This window comes from Phocoena sinus, chromosome 9, assembly GCF_008692025.1.
Source record: "Phocoena sinus isolate mPhoSin1 chromosome 9, mPhoSin1.pri, whole genome shotgun sequence".
Taxonomy (NCBI): Eukaryota; Metazoa; Chordata; class Mammalia; order Artiodactyla; family Phocoenidae; genus Phocoena; species Phocoena sinus.
Window position 1 is genome coordinate 32,633,583 of NC_045771.1, and position 17,557 is coordinate 32,651,139.

Sequence of the window (17,557 nt, forward strand, 5' to 3'; positions counted from 1 at the left end):
TCCAGAAGCTGACCTCTAGGAGTAGAGGGGTTGAATCTCTAATTTTGGGAAATGATACACTAGAGGAAACTACTGTGGTCTCCCAGAACATAGTCTCTGGCTAAACTATTGGACTGGATGTCTTTCTTGATTAAAGTAAGCCTCCAAGTCAGGGTAAAATTCTTTCAGTCCTAAAGTAGAATCATAGTAGAACACATTAAGAAATAAGAGTTTTAAACTTATATTTTTACTAAATAAACGGTAAACTTAAAAAATGTAACAATTATTTAGTATGAGCAATTTTGAGAGAATAGGGGGCTTGTTTGTGTCATTCATCACTATTTTTCCAGCACAAGCACAGTTAGGTACTCTGATATTTTTCTATGTAGATAGGTAAATTAATGAAACCTCACATTAGAAAGCATAACTTCTTTCGTGATTTTTTAAAAACACATTTATACAGTCCACTATACACACCACCAGTCCCTCCCATCAGAAAACTTGCACAAGCCTCTTAGATAGCCTCATCCAACAGAGGGCAGACAGCAGAAGCAAGAAGAACTACAGTCCTGCAGTCTGTGGAACAGAAAGATATACAAGATGAAAAGGCAGAGGGCTGTGTACCAGATGAAGGAACAAGATAAAACCCCAGGAAAAAAAACAAATGAAGTGGAGATAGGCAACCTTCCAGAAAAAGAATTCAGAATAATGATAGTGAAGATGATCCAGGACCTCGGATAAAGAATGGAGGCAAAGATGGAGAAGATGCAAGAAATGTTTAACAAACACCTAGAAGAATTAAAGAACAAACAAACAGAGATGAACAATAAAATAACTGAAATGAAAACTACACTAGAAGGAATCAATAGCAGAATAACTGAGGCAGAAGAACGGATAAGTGACCTGGAAGACAGAATGGTGGAATTCACTGCTGCGGAACAGAATAAAGAAAAAAGAATGAAAAGAAATGAAGACATCCTAAGAGACCTCTGGGACAACATTAAACACAACAACATTCGCATTATAGGGGTCCCAGAAGAAGAACAGAGAGAGAAGGGACCAGAGAAAATATTTGAAGAGATTATAGTCGAAAACTTCCCTAACATGGGAAAGGAAATAGCCACCCAAGTCCAGGAAATGCAGAGTCCCATACAGGATAAACCCAAGGAGGAACACATGAGACACATAGTAATCAAACTGGCAAAAATTAAAGACAAAAATATTGAAAGCATCAAGGGAAAAATGACCAATAACATAGAAGGGAACTCCCATAAGGTTAACAGCTGATTTCTCAGCAGAAACTCTACAAGCTAGAAGGGAGAGGCATGATATACTTAAAGTGATGAAAGGGAAGAACCTACAACCAAGATTACTCTACCCAGCAAGGATCTCATTCAGATTCGATGGAGAAACCAAAAGCTTTACAGACAAGCAAAAGCTAAGAGAATTCAGCACCACCAAACCAGCTCTACAAGAAATGCTAAAGGAACTTCTCTAAGTGGGAAACACAAGAGAAGAAAAGGATCTACAAAAACAAACCCAAAACAATTAAGAAAATGGTCATAGGAACATACATATCGATAATTACCTTAAAAGTGAATGGATTAATGCTCCAACTGAAAGACACAGGCTGGCTGAATGGATACAAAAACAAGACCCATATATATGCTGTCTACAAGAGACCCACTTCAGACCTAGGGACACATACAGACTGAAAGTGAGGGGATGGAAAAAGATATTCCATGCAAATGGAATCAAAAGAAAGATGGAGTAGAAATACTCATATCAGATAAAATAGACTTTAAAATAAAGAATGTTACAAGATACAAGGAAGGACACTACATAATGATCAAGGGATCAATCCAAGAAGAAGATATAATAATTATAAATATATATGAACCCAACACAGGAGCACTTCAACACATAAGGCAACTGATAACAGCTATAAAGGAGGAAATCAACAGTAACACAGTAACAGTAATAACAGAGGAAATCAACAGTAACACAGTAATACTGGGGCACTTTAACCCCTTATTTAGACCAATGGACAGATCATCCAAAATGAAAATAAATAAGGAAACAGAAGCTTTAAATGACACAATAGACCAGATAGATGTAATTGATATTTATAGGACATTCCATCCAAAAACAGCAGATTACACTTTCTTCTCAAGTGCACATGGAACATTCTCCAGGATAGATAACATCTTGGGTCACAAATCAATCCTCAGTAAATTTAAGAAAATTGAAATCGTATCAAGCATCTTTTCCGACCACAACGCTATGAGATTAGAAATGAATTACAGGGAAAAAAACGTAAAACACAAAAACAGATGGAGGCTAAACAGTACATTACTAAATAACCAAGAAATCACTGAGGAAATCAAAAAATACGTAGAGACAAATGACAATGAAAACACGATGATCCAAAACCTACGGGATGCAGCAAAAGCAGTTCTAAGAGGGAAGTTTATAACTATACAAGCCTACCTCAAGAAACAAGAAAAATCTCAAATAAAAAATCTAACCTTACACCTAAAGGAACTAGAGAAAGAACAAACAAAACCCAAGATTAGCAGAAGGAATGAAATCATAAAAATCAGAGCAGAAATAAATGAAATAGAAACAAAGAAAACAATAGCAAAGATCAGTAAAACTAAAAGCTGGTTCTTTGAGAAGATAAACAAAATTGATAAACCATTAGCCAGAATCATCAAGAAAAAGAGGGAGAGGACTCAAATCAATAAAATTAGAAATGAAAAAGGAGAAGTTACAACAGACACTGCAGAAATACAAAGCATCCTAAGAGACTACTACAAGCAACTCTATGCCAATAAAATGGACAACCTGGAAGAAATGGACAAATTCTTAGAAAGGTTTTTAGCCTTCCAAGACTGAACCAGGAAGAAATAGAAAATATGAACAGACCAATCACAAGTAATGAAATTAAAACTGTGATTAAAAATCTTCCAACAAACAAAAGTCCAGGACCAGATGGCTTCACAGGTGAATTCTACCAGACCTTTAGAGAAGAGCTAACACCCATCCTTCTCAAACTCTTCCAAAATATAGCAGAGGGAGGAACACTCCCAAACTCATTCTATGAGGCCACCATCACCCTGATACCAAAACCAGACAAAGATACTACAAAAAAAGGAAATTACAGACCAATATCACTGATGAATATAGACAAAAATCCTCAACAAAATACTAGCAAACAGAATCCAACAACACATCAAAAGGATCATACACCATGATCAAGTGGGATTTATCACAGGGATGCAAGGATTCTTCAGTATAGCAAACCAATCAATGTGAAACACCATGTTAACAAACTGAAGAATAAAAACTATGTGATCATCTCAATAGATGCAGAAAAAGCTTCTGACAAAATTCAACACCCATTTATGATAAAAACTCTCTAGAAAGTGGGCACAGAGGGAACCTACCTCAACATAATAAAGGCCATATATGACAAACCCACAGCAAACATCATTCTCAATGGTGAATAACTGAAAGCATTTCCTCTAAAATCAGGAACGAGACAAGGATGGCCACTCTCAACACTATTATTCAACATAGTTTAGGAAGTCCTAGCCATGGCAGTCAGAGAAGAGAAAGAAATAAAAGGAATCCACATTGGAAAAGAAGAAGTAAAACTGTCATTGTTTGCAGATAACATGATACTATACATTAGAGAATCCTAAAGATGCCACCAGAAAACTACTAGAGCTAAAGAATGCATTTGGTAAAGTTGCAGGATACAAAATTAATGCACAGAAGTCTCTTTCATTCCTATACACTAATGATGAAAAACCTGAAAGAGAAATTAAGGAAACACTCCCATCTACCATTGCAACAAAAAGAATAAAATACCTAGGAATAAACCTATCTAGGGAGATAAAAGACCTGTATGCAGGAAACTATAAGACACTGATGAAATAAATTAAAGATGATACCAACAGATGGAGAGATATACCATGTTCTTGGATTGGAAGAACCAATATTGTGAAAATGACTATACTACCCAAAGCAATCTACAGATTCAATGCAATCCCTATCAAATTACCAGTGGCATTTTTTACGGAACTAGAACAAAAAATCTTAAAATTTTTATGGAGACACAAAAGACCCCAAATAGCCAAAGCAGTCTTGAGGGCAAAGAACGGAGCTGGAGGAATCAGACTCCCTAACCTCAGAATATACTACAAAGCTACAGTAATCAAGACAGTATGGTACTGGCACGAAACCAAAACATAGATCAATGGAACAAGATAGAAAGCCCAGAGATAAACCCATGCACCTATGGTCAACTAATTAATGACAAAGGAGGCAAGGATATACAATGGAGAAAAGACAGCTCTTCAGTAAATGGTGCTGGGAAAACTGGACAGCTACATGTAAAAGAATGAAATTAGAACAATTCCCTAACACCATACACAAAAATAAACTCAAAATGGATTAGAGACCTAAATGTAAGACCGGACACTATTAAACTCTTAGAGGAAAACATAGGAACAACGCTCCTTGACATAAATCACAGCAAGATCTTTTTGGATCCACCTCCTAGAGTCATGGAAATAAAAACAAAAATAAACAAATGGGATCTAATGAAACTTCAAAGCTTTTTCACAGCAAAGGAAACCATAAACAAGACGAAAAGACAACCCTCAGAATGGGAGAAAATATTTGCAAACGTATCAACGGACAAAGGATTAAGCTCCAAAATATATAAACAGCTCATGCAGCTCAATATTAAAAAAACAAACAACCCAATCCAAAAATGGGCAGAAGACCTAAATAGACATTTCTCCAAAGAAGACATACAGATGGCCAAGAAGCACATGAAAAGATGCTCAACATCACTAATTATTAGAGAAATGCAAATGAAAACTACAATGAGGTATCACCTCACACCAGTAAGAATGGGCATCATCAGAAAATCTACAAACAGCAAACGCTGGAGAGGGTGTAGAGAAAAGGGAACCCTCTTGCACTGTTGGTGGGAATGTAAATTGATTCAGCCACTATGGAGAACAGTATGGAAGTTCCTTAAAAAACTAAAAATTGAACTACCATATGATCCAGCAATCCCACTACTGGGCATATACCCAGAGAAAAAACCATAATTCCAAGAGACACATGCACCCCAATGTTCATTGCAGCACTGTTTACAATAGCCAGGTCATGGAAGCAGCCTAAATGCCCATCAACAGACGAATGGATAAAGAAGAAGTGGTACATATATACAATGGAATATTACTGATCCATAAAAAGGAATGAAATTGGGTCATTTGTTGAGACGCGGATGGATCTAGAGACTGTCATACAGAGTGAAGTAAGTCAGAAAGAGAAAAACAAATATCATATATTAACGCATATATGTAGAACCTAGAAAAATGGTACAGATGAACCAGTTTGCAGAGCAGAAATTGAGACACAGATGTAGAGAACAAACGTATGGACACTAAGGGGGGAAAGCGGCGGGGTGGGGGGTGGTTGGTGGTGGTGGTGTAATGAATTGGGCGATTGGGATTGACATGTATACACTGATGTGTATAAAATAGATGACTAATAAGAATCTGCTGTATAAAAAAATAAAATAAAATTCAAGAATTTTTTAAAAACCCACATTTCTTCACTAGAGGGTGCTGTGTAAGCATTCAATACTTTTAAGAGTGTAATCTCCCTTATATTTATTTATTTGCTGGAAAATTGGGTTTTCAGATCCTCTGATTTCTGAAAAGCTTTCATGTTTCTTTACTTTCAAAACAACACTGATGGTATTGTGTATGGTAAATTTCATGGCTTTGAAGAACTGTTAAGGGCAGCATTGACACAGTTTCTTTTTTTCCTCCTCTGTAGGAGACGTATGACTCCCATCATGTATGCTGCACGGAATGGTCACCCTCAGGTTGTTGCTCTCCTTGTTGCTCATGGAGCAGAAGTTAATACCCGGGATGAGAATGGCTATACTGTGAGAACCGATTGTACAGTGTTCCTTTTTATCTCTAGGGCGTTAATATCTTATTATCAGTAGTCCACAAGGGAGGTTTTTTAAGAAGTAAAAATTATAGAAGGGCTGGGATGTAATTGCTGTTCAGTGAAGAAAAGCAACAGCTTAAATGGGAAAAAAGAAATTATCTGCTTCTCTTGGTCCTCACCCTTGACACAAGAAATTGTAACACACAACAAAGCCTGGATTCTGGAATACAAATGGAATTCTTTTTTATAGAAAACAGTTCTGTGATTGGCAGATAAATCGTTTTATTCTATAACATCACTTGTCTGTGTAAAACATTATTTGGTCTTACAAAATCAGTGAACACTGGCAGTCTGCTTTGCAATTACAACTTTGGAAATAGGTTTACATTTTATTGTGAAATGATGAGATTGCATCATTCCATTAATTAACCATGTTCACTTTTTTATTGTGCCATAAATACTGTTGAAAAGTTTTCCCCTCTGTGTCATATACACTCCCTCTCTTTAAACAGTCTTTTTTTCCCCCTACTTACAGGCTTTAACATGGGCAGCACATCAGGGTCATAAAAATGTAGTTTTGAAGTTGCTTGAACTTGGAGCTAATAAAATGATACAAACCAAAGATGGAAAGACACCAAGTGAGATTGCAAAAAGAAATAAACATCTAGAGGTATCCTGTTATTAAACTAATTTTTCTTAGCCTATATTATTGTTTGTAAAACTTTTGTTTTGTTAGAACTCACTACTAAAATAATAGTATATCTGGCTATTATTAAATGTTTCAATGTGTAATTTTCTTCCAGCCAGGTAATGAAAACTTTATATTACTAGAGTATTTATCTTTCACTAAATAAGAGGAATTTATAATGTGGTAATTTAAAAACTATATAAAGGGATAATAAAGTCTTATCTAGCCCTAGAAATAAAATTGTAATAGACTTTAAATGTTTATTTAAACATTTCCAACTGGTTCAGATTTTCAAAAATTAATTAGTGTATTGACAGTTAGTAAAATTTCAAAATTTGCACATGTAATTAAACTATTGTTTTAAAATTTTAATTAATACATATTAAACAATTTAAAAATTAAATCCTTTAAGCTACATTTACCTCTGTACATTTGACAAGGTATGTAATAAATTGATAACATGCTTGGGTATATGATTTACAATCATCAGATCTTAAAGTCAGTAATAAATATTTGCCATACATTAAATTATTGATATAAACTTTTGGTCTGAATACTAAAGCCATCAGCCAAAGGTGTGTAATTTCTAAGCAAGGATCAAATACAGTACAACTGTAAATCTGTTATATAGTTCAAGATCTTCTAAAACTGAGTTTCTGAATTTGAAAACTTGTAACATTCCAAAGGTTCCATCATATAATACTCAGACCATGCCAGTTTTGTTGCATGTAAAATAACTTCCTCTATTTTTTTATTATTTTTTTTTTTGGCGGTACGCGGGCCTCTCACTGTTGTGGCCTCTCCCGTTGTGGAGCACAGGCTCTGGACGCGCAGGCTCAGTGGCTATGGCTCACGGGCCCAGCCACTCCGCGGCATGTGGGATCCTCCCAGACCGGGGCACGAACCCGTGTCCCCTGCATCGGCAGGTGGACTCTCAACCACTGTGCCACCAGGGAAGCCCCACTTCCTCTATTTTTAAGCAGCCTATAAACATGCCTATCATTTTATAACTCAGATCTACATTTCCAAAATTATTCTAGTGTAAATGCTAATCACTGAAGCCCTGTGAAACTTTAAAAAAAAATTAAGTTTTTCTACTAAGCTTTGGAAATTTGAAAACTTTTAATTAATATACTGCATCATTAAATTTAGGGTAGATGACAGTGAATTTGACATACTAAGAAATTTATGAACATCAAAGATTATTTTGAGTCATAAAGTGTTTCTTGAAGTGAGATTTGATTTTGTATCTTGGCTGATTATATGACTTAAACTTGGCTTGCTAAAAAGTTAGAACTAAGAAGTTTGAAAACTAAGAAATTTCACATCTCTTTAAGTTGTACAGTTGAGATTTGTGTACCTTAGTCGTGCTTCTTACTCTCTCTCAATTGAAAAATGTATTTAGGGCTTCCCTGGTGCCACAGTGGTTGAGAGTCCGCCTGCCGATGCAGGGGACACGGGTTCGTGCCCCGGTCTGGGAAGATCCCAAATACCGCAGAGCGGCTGGGCCCGTGAGCCATGGCCGCTGAGCCTGCGCGTCCGGAGCCTGTGCTCCGCAACAGGAGAGGCCACAACAGTGAGAGGCCTGCGTACCGCAAAAGAAAAAAAAATGTATTTAAAATACTTAGTCTTTCTGATTCACTTACCAAAATGGAATTTTTAGTTTTGTTTTATATCTTGTTGAAAATATTATATTAATTACTATCTTGCTTTAATTTTTACTGTAACTTTTTTCAGATCTTCAACTTTCTTTCCTTGACTTTAAATCCTTGGGGAGGAAAGCTTCAACAGCTAACTAAAGAAGAGACTATTTGTAAACTATTGAGAACAGATTCTGATAAAGATCACATATTTAGGTAACATAGCATGTTTCTGTTCAACACAATACCTATAAATAAGTAAAAATTGTGCATGTTTTTTATTACTTATAGTAAATGTGATGACTTATTTAAAATATATATTTTAAACTTTTACAAGCATTTAAAAATATTACTTAGAAGTGTCTGAATTTTAAGTGCTTTGTTCTCCAGAATTTTAGAAAAATTTGATATACATGTACTAACAGTAATGAGAATAATGTTTTACTTTAAATAAAATATCAACAATACAGTTTTTTTCTAAAAGGTTCTAAGATTATATTTTTTTTAGTGTTCAAACTAGATTGCATCTTGCTCTCTAATTCTTTATAGCAGATTTCTGATTTTATAAGCTAAAAATAAAAATACGTTTTTTCCCCTGAACACAGTTGTTCAGTACATGGCCACAGCATTATCCTCTACTTACCTACATTTAAAATAGTTAGTAAATTTTTACTTCCTACAATTAAAGAGATTTTCACGTACAGACCGCTCACAAGGAATACAGCTGACCCTTGAACAATTCCGGGGGTTAGGGGCGCTGACCCTGCCCTTGGAAAATCTGTATCCAAGGTTCCTCCATCTCTGCAGTTCCACATCTATGGATTCAACTAACCACGACTGTGTAGTACTATAGTATTTACTGTTGAAAAAACTCCATGTGTAAGTGGATCTGCACAGTTCAAACTGTGTTGTTCAGGGGTCAATTGTATAAATATTGGCAAATATTTTCCTTCTTAGGAAAAATGAGCTTCATTTTACTATCACCATTTTCTCTGTTTACTTAAATCTTCACTCAGGAAACCTTTCTTATTCCTTTGTATAACATAGGTCTAGTGGGTAAATTTGCAAATATAGGCATACCTCAGAGATATTGGGGTTCAGTTCCAGACCACCACAATAAAGCAAATATCACAATAAAGTGAGTTACGCAAATTTAAAAGTTATGTTTACACCATACTGTAGTCTATTAAGTGTGCGATAGCATTCTGTCTACAAAAACAATGTACATATATTAATTAAAAATTACTTTATTGCTAAAAAATGGTAACCATCATCTGAGCCTTCAGCAAGTTGTAATAGCAACATCAAGAATCACCATAACAAATATAATAATGGAAAAAGTTTGAAATATTTCAAGAATTACCGAAGTGTGACACAGACACACAAAGTGAGCAGATACTGTTGGAGAAATGACACCAATAGACTTAGTTGACATAGGGTTGTCACAAACCTTCAATTTGTAAAAAACAATGTCTGCAGATAAAGCAATAAAGCAAAGCACAGTAAAACGACATATGCCTGTATATTCTACATAGACTCATTCTTACTCATTCTTATTCTCATTCTCTTTCTGCATCATAAATATATATTTATTATTTGTGCACTGATAGTCTGTTCTGAAATTGACATTGCTATAAATATGTATAGTTCATATACAGCATTTGGAGATCTGGAAATATTTTTACATGGTCTTGGACTTGAACATATGACAGATTTACTGAAGGTAAGATTTTGTTTAAGCTATGGTGAGTTATGTATGCATGTTTATTTGTTGGTTAACATAACATTAAATATTAATTCATAAGCATGCTTATGAAGGGGTGACAGAGGTACTTTTCTCCATAATTTGTAGTATTGATACATCCCATTTTAAAATTACAAGCATTGTGAAAATTTATTATTATAGAAATTTACATAAATTAGAATCTGGCTTTTACCCACTGCCCAAAGCATCACAGAACTCCTTGTACATCTAAGCCCTTAGTCTGTTTTTGCAGTTGCTGATCTTTGTGTATAGAATATTAGAAGCATGATTTTAAACCAAACAAACCAGGTATCAGATTCTTGCTCTAATGATTATTAACTGAAATATGTTACTTAAATCTCCTTTTTTTTCATAAGGATGGTAATACCTAGTGTAGGATTGTCATAAATATTAAATTAGATCATATGTGAAGCTCTGTTGTAGGTATTTTAGGCATGCATTATGGGATTTGAGCAGATGACAGTTATCAGCCATTTAGCTGATACTGCAGCAGTAAAGCACTATTTAAGACAGGCTCTCCTTAAGAATATGCACATTCATTTAGGCAGTTTAGAATTGGGTTTCATTGTACAATCGTGAAACTTCCTATTTGAGAAATATTCAGTAAAACCAAATTTTATTAATATTATACAATTATAAATTTTAAAAATTCATAAAACAATTTCTGTCAAACTTTATAGAGCTGTTTTCTTTTTATGTAAGCAAATATAAGTTGTAATACTTTTTTCTGAATCTGGGAAACTAGTTATGTTTATATTTTTTTTAGTAATTATACATATTATTATACTCATTACTATCTACCCAGTAGTTGAAAGTTTTTAGGCAGGTAGCATATAACTGACTAACTTATATGTACAGTTGCCTACTTCCCCTTCTACTATTTCATTTATATAGAAAGGTGGCATTTTTTTCTTTTCTACAGGAAAGGGATATAACTTTAAGACATCTTTTGACCATGACGAAAGATGAGTTTACAAAGGTTAGTATCAATTTCAAAAACTCCAGACATTATCTTTCATATTTTTAATAGTTTGAATCCTTTTATTTTCTATTTAAAAAATCCTACAGCTATAGACTGTGAATGATCTTTTGCTAGGTTCCTCATTAGATATGATTATGGATAACCATATCTAAAATCTTCCATTCCAATATTAAGTTGCCTTAGGAATATTTAAAGACTTACTTAAAAGCTTTTGCACAGCAAAGGAGACCATAAACAAGATGAAAAGACAACCCTCAAAATGGGAGAAAATATTTGCAAATGAAGCTGCTGACCAAGGATTAATCTCCAAAATTTACAAGCAGCTCATGCAGCTCAATATGAAAAAAACAAACCAGCCAATCCAAAAATGGGCAGAAGACCTAAATAGACATTTCTCCAAAGAAGATATACAGAGTGCCAACAAACACATGACAGAATGCTCAGCATCACTAATCATTAGAGAAATGCAAATCAAAACTACAATGAGATATCAGCTCACACCAGTCAGAGTGGCCATCATCAAAAAATCTATAAACAATAAATGCTGGAGAGGGTGTGGAGAAAAGGGAACCCTCTTGCACTGTTGGTGGGAATGTAAATTGATACAGCCACTATGGAGAACAGTATGGAGGTTCCTTAAAAAACAAGTAGAACTACCATACGACCCAACAATCCCACTACTGGGCATATACCCTGAGAAAACCATAATTCAAAAAAAGTCATGTACCAAAATGTTCATTGCAGCTCTATCTACAATAGCCAGGAGATGGAAGCAACCTAAGTGTCCATCAACAGATGAATGGATAAAGAAGATGTGGCACATATGTACAATGGAATATTACTCAGCCATAAAAAGAAATGAAATTGAGTTATTTGTGGTGAGGTGGATGGACTTAGAGTCTGTCATACAGAGTGAAGTAAGTCAGAAAGAGAAAAACAAATACCATATGCTAACACATATATATGGAATCTAAAAAAAAAATGGTTATGAAGAACATAGGGGCAGGATGGGAATAAAGACACAGACCTACTAGAGAATGGACTTGAGGACATGGGGAGGGGGAAGGGTAAGCTGGGACAAAGTGAGAGAGTGGCATGGACATACATACACTACCAGATGTAAAATAGATAGCTAGTGGGAAGCAGCCACATAGCACAAGGAGATCAGCTCATTGCTTTGTGACCACCTAGAGGGTTGGGATAGGGAGGGTGGGAGGGAGGGAGACCCAAGAGGGAAGAGATATGGGGACATATGTATATGTACAACTGATTCACTTTGTTATAAAGCAGAAACTAACACACCATTGTAAAGCAATTATACTCCAATAAAGATGTTAAAAAAAAAAATAAAGACTTAGAGTTGTTTTTTTTCATTCAGATTAGTTATGACATCTCAACTAAAACTGATGGTTTATTTCTAAACATGAAATAGATCTGTAAAACAGTATAAAACAGGTTACTTAGAAATAAGAGGTGGTTTTTTGTACATGTGGGTATAAACGTGTTCTTCAAATACTGCCTTTTGCTAGGTTCTCAAAATGACCAAGACTTATTATTTTGCTAATGAGTAGTATTAAGTAACAATTTGAAAATAGCTGTGGGAAATATCAGAGATACTTTAATAAGTAGGATACACAAAAAGGAATGATCTTCCTGCATGAGCACATTGGAAACTTGAAATCTTTACCATTACTGAAAATCAAACCATACTACTACTTAGCTAAATCCAGGATAGAAGATTTAGTTAATTCTAAAGGTAGAACATAGAAAAAAAGAAGACTTAATTCTCACTTAATCAGTGATAACATTTTAAATAATATTTTGAAGGACAAATTGTTTTACTCTGGTTTTCTGGAAACATTATATATTAAAATCTAGTAATTTGTTTTTAGAATCCATCACAATTGTTATATAATGCAAAAAATTGACTATAGTCACTATATATCTAAATATTTTAGTGATGTAACCTAGTCAGTCCAGTTACAAGCAAACTTGTATATTTTTCAGTATGGTTTTTTTCCAGTATGTATCTATTTTTTTCAAGATGTTAATTAATCAAGTAGAAAACTTCTTCAGTAATTTTGTATATTGTTCAAGTATGACTACCTTATTGTACTTTAAAATCATTTCTACTTAGAATGGAATTACCAGTAGAGATCAGCAGAAAATTATGGCTGCTCTTAAAGAACTAGAGGTAGAAGAGATAAAATTTGGAGAATTACCTGAAGTGGCAAAGTTGGAAATCAGGTAAAATTAACCTACTGGTTTACATTAATACTGTTTAGAACCAACTTTCTTTTTTAATTGAATTTTGATAATGTCCAAGTTATTTTACTTAATACCATCATTTTGGCAGGGATATGGATAGTTAATTTTGCGATATAGTGTGTTCTGAAGTAGAAATTACTTTATAAAGTCAGTTTTTACAAAGAAGCAAAACTAATGCATCTTCTTAACTCACATAGAAATATTTTTGTTGTATTTTTCCATTGCATTTTGTTAAATGAGTTAATTAAAAGATCCCATGCTTTTCATAGTGTAGCTCTTACTCTCTTTAAATCATATAAATGTCAGATTGAAGATTCAGAGGGTAATATTTTTGCTTAGGGCAATAAGAAAGCATTTCTCATGTACTCAGCTCTATTTTCAGCCTTATTCTTTATGAAATTATGTTATCAATATATAAAGTTCATTTCAATATTATAAACTTGTCAAACACTGATTAGTAGCAATATTAGTAATCTAAAATTTATTTTGAAAATAATGGTATTTGATTTTTTAAACATATTGTGGAACAGTAAATGATTTTTTTAACTTTTTATTTGAAATAATTTTAGATTCACAAGAAATTGCAGAGATGTACAGAAAGGTTCTATGTACCCTTCACCCAGTGTCACCCAGCGTACCCAGTTATCTTGCATAACTATAGTACAATATCAAAACCAGAAACTGACATTTTTCTGGTTTGTATTTCATCAGTTATACACATGCTCATTTGTGCGTGTGTGTATAGCTCTATGCAATTTTGTCATGTGTGTAGCTTCTCATAACCACTGCCACAATCAATATACTTAACATACCATCACCACAATGCTACCACATACTACCCCTTCATAGCTCCCACCACCCCTCCCCATCCCTAAAACTAGCAATTGATAATTTGTTATCCGTCTTTAAAATGATGTTATTTCATGAATGTTACATAAATGCAATCATACAGTACGTATCCATTTTTGATTGGCTTTTTTCAGTCAGCCCAATTTCCTTGAAGTTCATCCAAGTCTATAAAATATAATACTTACAAGTGCAGTAGTATAGTGTAGCCTGCCTAACACTAACATTGCAACTATGAGAAACATTAATTAAACATAGGAATAATAAGTTTCCACACCATTTTAAAATTTAGATAAGTCTTCTAGGGGATAATTTAGATGATCCAGATTTCTTTAAAAATGTTATTGCAAAATTATTTCCCTTTCTCTAACTGTATCTCCTTTTAACAAGATGATCTATATTCAAAATAATGCCTCATCATTGTTTCAAAATAACATTGCATCTCTTAAATATTGTAAAGGATTTCAGTTGTGAGGACTTAAATCAGCAAACTTTGAGTCTCTTTGTTCATTTTCTTTACTTTTCTAATTTATTGCTTCTATGAAGGAATATTCTGAGTTCTACATGACTGAATTGCAAATTAAATTTTTTAATATAACTTATTTGTATGATGTCAGAGTTGCCTCTATGAATTTTCATTGTTGCGATTTAATAGACTTAAAGAATGTACAGAATCCTGAATGGTTCACTTATTAAAACTGCTGAATTTTTTAAAAAATAAAACTGGCAGACATATATTTCAGGAATTTGACCTTGTTATTAAATCACAGACTTTGTTTACATGCTGTTATGGAAAAGGTTTTACTTCCCATTTGTTCAAAGTCATTCTTTAAAGAAGAAATTAGTCATTAAGTCATAAGAAAACTAACAGCAGGAAAAGTTGAACTGATTGATTATAATCTTCTGGTAATGTGACTTCAACAATTTAGCTACTGATTTATTTTAAGATACTTTTCTTCTATGTGTTCAGTTTTATAAAATAGTCTGTTACAGGAACACACATGCACAGTACATTTACTTTTTTCTACAGTTGGCCTTAGTATGTTTTCAGAATTAGAGAATGCAATCTAAAAATACTAATAACCATTTCATTACTACTTTGAGATATTTTGAACACAAATATTAAGTTTCACCCATGTCTTGACATTTTCAGCAGTTTCTGCCCAGACCTTTTCTCTGAGCCTTTTTGATACCTACTTAAATGTATCAAAAGCATCTCAAAATTATGTCTACTTAGGAAATGATTTCTCCTCCAAAAAAAAATCTGTATAGATGCAAATTTTCACACAAAAAATACATTGTTCACATCTATTATAAATATTCATCTAATATAAACTTGGAAACTCTAAATATTTCAGGTGAATGGTTGGATTATATTACATCAGTATAATTATTTTATTATGTTGTTTAAATTATTTTGAGACTTAATGTCATGGAAAAATACTCATAATAATATAAAAGGCAATATAAAACGGAGTGTGAGGTATAATGCCAGTTGTATATATTCATATGAAAAATACTAGAAGAAAATGTGTACTATAAGAAAATATTCTGTAAGAAAATATTACCAGTCATTATCTTTGGGTGATAAAAGTATTGGTAATTCTAGTTTTTCCAGATAGTCTACAGTGAGCACATAGTACTTCTATTTCGAGTACCTTTATTTAAAGTATAAATTTTATCCTAATACTTAACTTCACATTTTAAAAATATGGCCTGTTGTTTCAGTCAACTTACACTTTGTTGTGCTGCAGTAACAAATAACTTCTAAATCTAAATAACTTACAGAAACAAAGCTTATTTCTTGATCGCCTATATCATGGATCAGCTGCAGTGAATCTCCTCCTTATTATTCTGAAAACAGGCTGGAGAAATAGCTCCACCTCGAACTATTCAAAGGTTACATAGTCACTTCCAGTCATATTTTATTTGCCAAAGCAAGTCATATGGCCAAGCCTCTTGTAATACTCTGGCAGAGAGAGGCCTGGTAGTATTTGGCTCAGTAGAAAAGACATGACAATTTGATCAAATAATATAGTCTACCATACATATGCCATATCTGCTTATTTTGAAATCCTTAAATAAGTACAAAATTATCAGGGCTGCCATGTAAAGGTATGTAGGTTGTACAGCTGTGGAGTGGGGGCTGGGCAGCCAGTCACACAGTATATGATGAAAGGCACATTTTTGAGTTGTGTTTTTTATAATTTGCCTATCCATATTCAGTGGCCCTGAAAATTATACATCACAAGAAAGGTATATATTTTCCTTTCATTAAGATTATGTAATTTTGTTAATAATAGTATTTGCTTATTCGAACTGAGTTGTTAACTTAGTCTTCCTTGAGAATAAGAGCTTATAAGTTTATATTCCACATATATATGTGTGCTTTGACTATCTAGAATAATATACCTGCTATCACTTTGAATGACAGTTCTCAATGGATCTTAATTTCCTTAAGAATCATTACATAAAAAATATATAGGGCATTAATGAATTACTTATTCAAGTACTTATTTTTTCATTGATAATAAATAAAATTTGAGTAAAGAGCACTAAAATATAAGTTTTAAGTATACCTTATATAAACATTACATGGAAACAGAAAAATTAATACAAGTAATGACTGCTGTTGTTTCGACAGAAAAATATGTTCAAGTTCTGTTCTTTCTTGAGCAAAAAGCAGAAAGAAAATTAATAAAGAAGAATTATATTTATTTGGAAATGTTTTTATAAATACCACTTTTGCTAGATAGAACAAGAGCTTATCTAAATTTTTTTATTTCAATTTGCTTTTATAAAGCAGTCATCAGATACTTTTCATAGTTGGTGACTTGATTATATATTATATTTGTAAAGTTTAAAGTCTTTATTTTGTATAAACTTTATTTTTCAATCTAATAGCTAAGAAAAAAGATTTCTTTTAAATTAAAATACTATATAAAAGTCGTGTCTTAGAGAAAAGTTTGCTATTAAGTTTCATTAGAGGTTGTCCTTGCTTGCTTTTTATAACCTTTCCTCCTAGAAACAGCATGAAAGAAACTTTGTGCAGTGTATAGTCAAAACTTCTACCTATAAGAATTTCATTTGGACTCAGAAGTAGCTTTTAGTCCCATTGTATTAGTTTTTGTGTGAATTTTTATTATAATAGATACTGCTAAATAACTCTCCAGAAAGGTCATCTCACAAATTTGTCAACTCTTGATACTAATGATCTACCTAATTTTTGTCATTCCACTAGAATATAACGTCTTATTTTAATCCCATGTTTATTATCCATTTAAAATTTTCTTTTTTTCTTTTCCTCTGAGTTACCTATTCTTATCCTTGGTCCCCTTTTCTATTTGGCTGTGTTAGTTTCTTTGTAGCTTTCACAATAAATTGGCTTCTGTCTTTGAAACTAA

General features: G+C 33.3%; 1 protein-coding gene across 2 annotated transcripts in view; it reads left to right on the plus strand.

Moving 5' to 3' along the window:
• Positions 1–17,557, plus strand: part of ASZ1 (ankyrin repeat, SAM and basic leucine zipper domain containing 1) — an 80,136-nt gene that overhangs the window by 55,606 nt on the left and 6,973 nt on the right. Inside the window, exons 5-10 of one of the 2 annotated variants that reach the window (XM_032643134.1) lie at positions 5,845–5,956; positions 6,500–6,634; positions 8,390–8,508; positions 9,940–10,015; positions 10,980–11,036; positions 13,177–13,286. In XM_032643134.1, the coding sequence (XP_032499025.1) occupies positions 5,845–5,956; positions 6,500–6,634; positions 8,390–8,508; positions 9,940–10,015; positions 10,980–11,036; positions 13,177–13,286 (609 nt within the window). The remainder of the gene's footprint in view (positions 1–5,844; positions 5,957–6,499; positions 6,635–8,389; positions 8,509–9,939; positions 10,016–10,979; positions 11,037–13,176; positions 13,287–17,557) is intronic. The other variant, XM_032643136.1, reaches the window with a different exon arrangement.